The sequence below is a fragment of the Nicrophorus vespilloides genome, unplaced genomic scaffold, assembly GCF_001412225.1.
Source record: "Nicrophorus vespilloides isolate i.1.1-1 unplaced genomic scaffold, Nicve_v1.0, whole genome shotgun sequence".
NCBI lineage: Eukaryota > Metazoa > Arthropoda > Insecta > Coleoptera > Silphidae > Nicrophorus > Nicrophorus vespilloides.
In genome coordinates this window covers 186,328-196,355 of record NW_017098258.1, presented here as the reverse complement: position 1 = coordinate 196,355, position 10,028 = coordinate 186,328, and the positions used below count along the sequence as shown (strand labels likewise).

The window sequence follows — 10,028 nt, the reverse complement described above, 5'->3', positions numbered from 1 at the left end:
TCTGAATAAGTATACATCAAATATGTTTAAAGGAAAGGATTTTTTATTTACACAACTTTAAACATGTTGATTTTTCGACGACGAATCAAAGCAAAACATGTCATGTTGCGTAAATATTAAAATATGTGAAAAATAAAAAGGTGAAAATTAAGATTTTTTGCATTTTATTATAAAGATAGTTAATATTCAAAATTCTATAAAAAAAAATATTAAAAATATATAAAGTGAGGGAACAGAAAAAATTAGGATTGTCATCAAACTTTTGCAATAATATATTTATTTAAACATTTTCATTCTGCATTGCTGCAATAAAAGGTATAACATTAAGACATCTATCCTTTACACACGTTGATTAAATATTAGAAAATTTAAGAAATAAATGTCAATAAATTACATTTTCTTAATTTTGCATTCATATATTTGTTTAAACATGTTTATTCTTTATAGTCGCAATAAAAAGAAAAAGTAATCAGATAATTATGTTAACACGTTATTTTTTTTGTTTATTCAGTGATGCAATAAAGAGAGCAACAATAAAGAAGTCAGTATAATACCTGTATTAAAATATTCGAAAATTGAAAAATGTTTAAATGAAAATAATTTTTAGGTCAAATTATAATCATAGTTCATTAATTTTGCATGAAATACATGAAATTTGTTTTAAAATCACAATCCATTGTAGTTTTAAAAGAAAATAATTAAAGAGATAATCATTTAAAACGTTAAAATTTTTGTATACTATATCATTGGAATTTAAGTTTCAAGATATTAATATTATTGTTTTTAATCCAAAATTTCCCATCAACATATTCAAATATTTTGATAATTCAGAGATGGAGCACAGAGAACAATATGAGAAGATCATCTTTCTAAATAGTACCATCAATAGACTTTGCTTAAAAATCAAAACATTCGAAAATTTAGATTAAAGAATTTTTTAGGATGTTGAATTATATATTTTTTTGCAATACAAATACAAAATATATAGAAAACGAACAATATAAAACTTAAGAAGTAACTGAAAGACTTCCATTTACCATTTATCAATTTGTTTAAGCAAATCATCAACATCCCATTACTTTTTGATTTCTTCGGAATGCTGATTCTTTGGCAAAATAATCCAACTATTATTCTTGTGACGCATTGCTTTATTACTAGCAATAAAATTAAGAAAAACAGGTGGAAATTTACCTGTATTTTTCCGAAACTAGGGTTTCTACACAAACGGACTTTTAACTACAAATGACTACAAACTATTATTTTATTTCTTATTTTTAATCGTTCTTTGAGCATTAAATAATGAATTTATGTTTCCTTCTGTTTGTACTCTTTGATACCAAAAAAGTATAAATAAAGGAGTTTATAATTCATTTCAGATTTCAAATTTTCTAAATCACGTGACATGATTTCTTTTCTTCTGGAACATATTATTACATATTATTCAATATGTTGAAATTTGTATCATTTCTTTATGTTCAATTATTCTTCTCTTACGTTGTTGCTTAACTATCTGAATATGAGCATATTTGATGATGTTTAAAGGAAAGGATTTTTTACTTAGACAAATTTAAACACGTTTATTTGTCGACAACACGACAAATAAAAAAGATATAAGCTAAGATATTCTGCATTTTATTATAAAGAGAGTTAAATATTTAAAATTCTATAAAAAAAATATTATAAATATATAAAGAAACAAACAATATGAACTTAATAACTAAAACTTAAGAAGTAACTGATTGACTTCCATTTACCATTTATGGTAATATTCATCAATTTGTTTAAGCAAATCATCAACATCCCATTCCTTCTTGACTTCTTCGGAATGCTTCTTCTGGAATTTATTCATGAAATCCATATCGACATTGTGCGTATAACACTTCTTCACTTTTCCAGTGTTATGCATCTTATTATAAAAGGAGCTTTCCTGCTTCTCACGAAGAATCATTAACTTCATATTTTGACCATCCAAAATCGTTCCATTCAGTTCCTTGTGAGCCTTAACCGCATGTTCAGTATCCTCGAATTTAATGATCGCCGATCTGAGCGGAAATCCGGTCGCGTCGACGTGCATATCGATGCTGTGAATTTCACCAATTGCTTGAAACACCTTCACCAAATCTAATCTGGTCATGCTAATCGTAAGATTCTGAGCCAAAACTCCTACAATTCTGTTGTCTTCCTTTTCATTTTCCACCTTTTTACCGGTGCTCCTGCTGCTGCAAATGCTGCTGGTGCAAGGTCTTCCACGCTGATTCTCCATCCAGTTGGTGGTTACGATTTTAGAGTTTTCGATAATCTTCTTTGCGTTCATCTTGAAGTGTTGAAGTTGTCTTCTGCAAGGAAAGTACAAGTTGCTTCAGTGAATGTAAGCTGTTGAATGACAATATTTGCTAGTGTATCTCAATTTATACTCCTACAAGGCCTGGTGGGGATTATCAAATTTTCTGGGAATTTTACGAAAGGTCCACAAACTGCAAAAATTCAGAGAATTTTCATACTTAGACTTGTTACCATGGGTGAAAGTGAGCCGAAGAGTTAGTAATTTACTGGTATACCCGTTTTATTGAAAATTTAGATTTGGAATGTTAACTTAATAGAACTAGAACTAAAATTTGCAACATTTATTTAAACATTTTGATTCTTCAGTGATGCAACATACATGACAATAATAAGTAAATCATCTATCCAAGTAATTACCTCAATTCACGTTGGTGAACTAATAAAATATTCGAAAAATTTTAATGAAAATAATTGTTAAATCAAATAATTCAATTTTATTAATTTTCCATTTATATATTAGATTAAACATGATAATTATTTGTAGTCAAAATAAAGAGAAAATAAGATAATCACGATAAAACGTTAATACTTTAGTATATTATGAAATTATCAATGAAATGAAATTTAAATTTGAAAATATTAATATAATTATTTAAAACTAAATATTCCATCAATTTACTGATTGACCTAACGACAACAACATTAGGACATCGTACATCTAAATACTGTCTTGAAACCACATTGCTTAACTATTAAAACTTTCAAAAATGTATATTAAAGCAATTTTTAGGTCGATGAATTGCATATTTTATTTAAATATGTTGATTCTTCGGCAAAACAATCCCATTATTATTCTTGTGACGCATTGCTTAACTATCAAAATTTGCAATTTGATTTCCATTTTAATTTTGTATTCAGTTTACAAAATTTGATTGGATGGATTTATCGAAAGAAGTTAATTTTCCGGTGACAAAGCAAAATAGAAGATATCATTAATCAAAGTACCATTTTTCTCTCACGTTGCTTAACTATCAGAATATGAAGACATCAAATCTGTTTCTGTTCTTTGTTTAAACCATATTGTAAATTTCAAAATGTGTGAAAAATAAAAAAGGTGTAAATTAATATTTTAAGCATTTTATTACAAAGAGAGTTAAATATTTAACTTCTACAAAAAAAAATTCAAAAAATATATAGAAAACGAACAATTAAAACTTAATAGCTAAACGAAAAAAAAAACTTAAAAAATAACTGATTGCCGTCCATTTGCTTCAAAATATACTTTCATCAATCTGATTACACAAAGCATCTACATTTAACTCCCATTCATTCTTGACTTTGGAATGATTCTTCTGGAATCTACTCATAAAGTACATATCGACACTGTAACAATTATTCACTTTTCCGGTCTTGTACAACTTATTACGATTCTCACGGAGAATAGTTAACATCAAACTTTGACCATCCAAACGTGCTGCATTTAGTTCATTGTAAGCCTTAGCCACATCATTGCGATCCTTGAATATAATGTTGGCTGACCCGAGCGGAAATCCGGTCGCGTCGACGTTCATATCGATGCTGTCAATTTCACCAATTTCTTGAAACATCTTCAACAAATCGAATGTGGTCGTCCGTTTCGTAAGATTATGAACCACAATTCCTGCAATTCGACTTCCAGGCTTATTCTCTATTACGTCCATCTCGAAGTTTTGAAGCTATCTTCTACAAAGAAAGTACAAGCTTCAGAAAGAATCTAAGCTGAGGTATGAACAATATTTAGTAGAGCATCACAATTTATACTATCAAGACTTAGAAGAATGATAAAGTTTTCTGCGAATCATAAAAACGAGAAAAAATCAGAGAATTTTCATACTCACATAGTATTTATAGTATTCATCATTAGGGGTGAATGTGGGAGAAACTGTAGACGTTTATCTATTCCATTGAAAATTAAAATTTGCAACATTTATATATTTAAACAGGTTGATTTTTTATTGCTGCAACAAAAAGAACAACATTAACACATCTATCCTGAATATACGTTGCTTAACTATCAAAATATTCTAAAATGCAATAATACAGAGTTGTTTAAACATATTATTTCTTTGTAGTCGCAATGAGATGAAATAATATGGAGAAAATCAAGTTAACACATTAATCCTTTTGTATAGGATTTCAATAAAATTTAGGTTGGAAGATGTTGATTTAATTTTCCAAAATAATCATTTTCCATTCATTTAAATATTTTGATTTTTCAGTTCTGCAACAAAATGAACAATATTAAAACATTATCTATCCAAGCACTAACTGTTTAAGCGCAAATGTAAATAGTGGCAACACCGTGCACAGGCAGCAAAAAGAACGCTAGGCTTGGAGGAGATAAGCACTGTAAAAGATTATTATTCTTTGAGAGTTTAGTTGGGTATAGTTAGATAGTAGTGTAAGGATTGTTATAAGTAAAAATTAACAGCCATCTTTCATCCACCAGATTGATCCTTCGTTCAAAACACTAGCTACAACACGCGTTGCTTAACTATTAAAATATTCGAAAAAAGTCAATCACTGTCCATGAATTTTATTTACTTTATTTTGTACTTATATATTTGTTCAAACTAATTCTTCATGGTGGAAATAAATAACAGAAGTAAGGAGAGAATCAAATACGAATTTTAATCTTTTTTTTTATTTTAATGGAATTTAGGTTTGAAAATTTAATGTTAAACATTTTGATTAGTGTTAAATCAAATAGAAGGACATCATCTACTACAATTTTCCATCAATATTTTCAAACATTTTGATTCTCCAGTTCTGCAACAAAATGAACAACATTAAGACTTCATTTATACAAGAACTAGTCTCAAAGCACTTTCATAAATGAACGAATTTTATTCATATATTTTATTTAACATGTTTCTTCTTTGTAGTTGCAATAAATAAACACGTTAAAACGTAAATCCTTTTGTACTTAGTTTAAAGAAATTTAGGTTTCAAGATGTTCACTTGATTTTTGAGAACTAACATTTTTCGACAACGAAGCAAAGCAAAAGACGGCACGTTGCATAATTATCAAAATATGTGCAAAATAAAAAGATGTGTAAATTAATATTTTCAGTATTTTATTACAGAGTTAAATATTCAAAATTCTATACAAAAAGAAATAAAAAATATATACTAAATGAGCAATTAAAACTTATATATAAAACTTATATAACTTAGATATATCAAAATATGAAGTTAATGATTCTCCGTGAGAAAACATATTATTTCTTTGTAGTAATAATGAGAAGAAAAATATGGATAAAATCAAATTAACACATTAATCCTTTTGTATAGGATTTCAATAAAATTTAGGTTGGAAGATGTTAATTTCATTTTCGATCCAATCACTATCTTGAACACGCGTTGCTTAACTTTCAAAATATTCGAAAACATAAAAAACCTCAATCAGTGTCCATGAATGTTGCATTCATATATTTGTTTAAACATATTCTTTATAGTCCCAACAACTAGAAGAAGTAAGAAGACAATTAGAATAAAATTTTCATCCATTTGTATCAAGTTCTTGTTGTACTATTTATTTAAACATTTTTCAACGTAGTAGACAACAATAATGAAATTATCTATCCAATTAATAACTTCAATACACGTTGTTGAACTAATAAAATATTCGAAAATTTAAAAATCTTTAAATTTTTATGGTTGTTATTTATAGTCCTTATAGAGAGAATAATTAAATACAAATTAAATTTGAAGATATTTATACAGTGGAACCTCGATTAACGAGTTTAATCTGTTCCAAAACTTTCGGTATTTTTACTCGTATAGTGAAACATATTCAAAAATACACATAATATGTGTACACTAGTTTTAAAAATGATGTAGTAGACGCAGAATCTGGGACTTCTCTTCTCATCGTTACTTGTTATGCGAAACGTCGCTCGTTAAGCAAGTCATTTTTCTTACAATTAATTATGCTCGTTAAGCGAAGTTCCACTGTATTTTTTATTATGTTGTTTTGTTGAGTTTGTAGTAATGGTGATTTGTTGCAATAAATGTTATTATTATATTTAATATAATTATTTAACTGTAAAATATTCTATCAATTTACATATTTAACCATTTTGATTAATCAGTGATGAAGCAACGAGAACAACATTATGAAGGTCCACAAATATTTGGGAATTGATAAATATGAGAAAAGCTGCATAAATTCGAAGAATTTTTATTAATTAAATACACAGAACTGACCGGAGCATTTATTACCATTGGTGAAAGTGAGGGAAAAGGGTAGTCAGATTGATAATCTATAAAATTTAGATTTGGAATGTCAATTTGATAGAAAATTAAAATTTATAACAATTTATTATCAAAGAGAACAACATTAGGTCATGATCTATCCAAGTAATAGTTCCAACAAGCGTTGCTTAATTATCAAAATATTATAAAATTTAAAATCAACAAATTATGTTGTCTTAATTTTGCATTAATATATTTATTTAAACTTATTTGTGTTTTACAGTCGTTATAAAGAAAAGAAGTAAAGAGATAATCAAATTTAATTGTAATAAAAATGACTAATTATTATTTATAATTAAGTATTTTAATTATTTTTTTCAAATGTGTGCAGTCAGTAATACATATTAAAAATTCTATAAAAAAAAAATTCAAAAAAAAATATAGAAAACAAATAATATAAACTTAATGACTAAACGAAGAAAAACTTAAGAAGTAACTGAAAGACTTCCATTTACCAACAAATCATCAACATCCCATTCCTTCTTGACTTTGAAATTCTTCTTCTGGAATCTATTCATGAAATCCATACCGACATTGTGCGTGTAACACTTCTTGACTTTTCCAGCGTTATTCATCTTACTATAAAAAGAGCTCTCCCGCTTTTTACGGATAATCATTAACTTCATATTTTGACCATCCAAAATCGTTTCATTCAGTTCCTTGTGAGCCTTAACCGCATTTTCAGGATCCTCGAATTTAATGTTCGCCGATCCGAGCGGAAATCCGGTCGCGTCGACGTGCATATCGATGCTGTGAATTTCACCAATTGCTTGAAACACCTTCACCAAATCTAATCTGGTCATACGAATCGTAAGATTCTGAGCCAAAACTCCTATAATTCTGTTGTCTTCCTTTTCATCTTCCACCTTTTTACCGCTGCTACTGCTGTTGATACTGCTGTTAGGTCTTCCACGCTCATTTGCTATCCAGTTGGCGGTTACGATTTTAGAGTTTTCGATAATCTTTGTGTTAATCTTGAAGTTTTTAAGTTGTCTTCTGCAAGGAATCTGTTTACACAAAGCGTCTACATCTAACTCACATTCATTATTGTCATTGGAATGATTATTCTGGGATCTACTCATGAAGTGCATATCGACACTGTGTGAGTAACAATTGTTCACTTCTTCGGTCTTGTGCAACTTATTACAATTCTCGCGGAGAATCGTTAACATCAAACATTGTCCATCCAAACGTGCTGCATTTAGTTCCTTATGAGCCTTAGCCGCATCATTGCGATCTTTGAATATAATATTGGCCGAACCGAGCGGAAATCCGGTCGCGTCGACGTTCATATCGATGCTGTCAATTTCACCAATTTCTTGAAACATCTTCATCAAATCTAATGTGGTCGTCTGATTTGTAAGATTATGAACCACAATTCCTACAATTCGATTTCTAGGCTCATTCTCTGTCCAGTTGGCGGTTTCCTTTGAGTTTTCGATAATATCCTTTGCGTCCATCTTGAAGTTTTACAGATATCTTCTGCAAAGAAAGTACAAGTTGCTTCAGTGAATATAAGTTGAGGAATGACCAATTTTTGGTAGAGCAACACAATTTATACCATCAAGACAAGACATAGCAGAATGGTAAAGTTTTCTGCGAATCATAAAAACGAGAAACTGTAGACATTTACAGGTATACCTTTTTTAATGACAATTTATAAAATGTATGTTTGGAATGTCTATTTGATTGAATATTAATATTTGCAACATTTATATATTTAAACAGGTTTATTTTTTATTGCTGCAACAAAAATAATAACATTAACACATCTATCCAATTACTATCCTGAATACACTATTGCTTAACTATCAAAATATTTTAAAATGCAACAGTAAAGAGTTGTTAAAACATATTATTTCTTTGTAGTCATAATGAGAAGAAAAAATATGGATAAAATCAAGTTAACACATAAATCCTTTTGTATAGGATTTCAAAAAAAATTAGGTTGGAAGATGTTAATTTAATTTTCGAAAATTAAAAATTTCCATTAATTTATTAATTTAAACATGATCTATCCAAGCACTATCTTGAACACGCCTTGCTTAACTTTCAAAATATTCGAAAACATAAAAAACCTCAATCAATGTCCATGAATGTTGTATTCATATATTTGTTTAAACATATTCTTTATAGTCCCAATAACTAGAAGATGTAAGGAGACAATTAAAATAAAATTTTCATCCATTTGTAAAGAATGGAATTTATGTTTAAAATGGTAATTTCAAGTTCTTGTTGTACTATTTATTTAAACATTTTCCAACAAAGTAGACAACAATAATAAAATCATCTATCCAATTAATAACCTCAATACACGTTGTTGAACTAATAAAATATTCGAAAATTTAAAAAGCTTTAAATTTTTATGGTTTTTATTTATAGTCCTTATAAAGAGAATAATTAAATACATAATCACGTTAAAATGTTAATCTTTTTGTATATTATGTGAAAGCAATTTAAATTTGAAGATATTTATACAGTGGAACCTCGATCAACGAGTTTAATCTGTTCCAAAACTTTCGGTATTTTTACTCGTATAGTGAAACATATTCAAAAATACACATAATATGTGTACACTAGTTTTAAAAATGATGTAGCAGATGCACAATCTGAGACTTCTCTTCTCATCGTCACTCGTTATGCGAAACGTCGCTCGTTAAGCAAGTCATTTTTCTTACAATTAATTTTGCTCGTTAAGCGAAGTTCCATTGTATTTTTTTATTATGTTGTTTTGTTTTGAGTTGGAAGTAATGGTGATTTGTTGCAATAAATGTTATTATTATATTTAATATAATTATTTAAAAGTAAAATATTATATCAATTTACATATTTAACCATTTTGATTATTCAGTGATGAAGCAACGAGAATAACATTATAAAGGTCCACAAATATTTGGGAATTGATAATAATGAGAAAAGCTGCATAAATTCGGAGAATTTTCATAATTAAATACACAGAACTGACTGGAGCATTTATTACCATTGGTGAAAGTGGGAAAAGGGTAGTCAGTTATAGGTATACCTGTTTTATTGATAATCTATAAAATTTATTATGAAAGAGAACAACATTAAGTACTAGTTTCAACATGCGTTGCTTAATTATCAAAATATTAGAAAATTTAAAAAATTTCAGTCAATGTCAATGAATTATGTTTTCTTAATTTTGCATTAGTATATTTATTTAAACTTATTTGTTTTTTACAGTAGTTATAAAGAAAAGAAGTAAATAGATAATTAAATTTAAAAGTTAATGCAGTGGAACCTCGCTTAAAGAGAAAAATTACTAAAAATGATTAATTACTATTTAAGCAGTCAGTAATATGGAATTTAACATAAGTATATTTTGAAATTTACGAACAAATTCGACTTACGAACAACCCTTTAGAAAGGAACTATTTCGTAGTAACAAAGAGAATAAATAACTATTACCACGTTGAAACGTTAATCTT

The 10,028-nt window shown here is 27.9% G+C and overlaps 1 protein-coding gene across 1 annotated transcript; it reads right to left on the bottom strand.

Annotated features, from left to right (window-relative positions):
- Positions 1 to 3,509: 3,509 nt before the first annotated feature.
- Positions 3,510 to 4,490, bottom strand: LOC108562035 (THO complex subunit 4-B-like). The gene is made up of 2 exons (XM_017920211.1): positions 4,161 to 4,490; positions 3,510 to 4,005 (listed from the first exon to the last, which is right to left on the bottom strand). Exon 2 carries the CDS (start codon positions 3,981 to 3,983, stop codon positions 3,555 to 3,557), a length of 429 nt encoding a protein of 142 aa, XP_017775700.1. The 5' UTR covers positions 3,984 to 4,005; positions 4,161 to 4,490; the 3' UTR covers positions 3,510 to 3,554.
- Between the last annotated feature and the right edge of the window lie 5,538 nt (positions 4,491 to 10,028).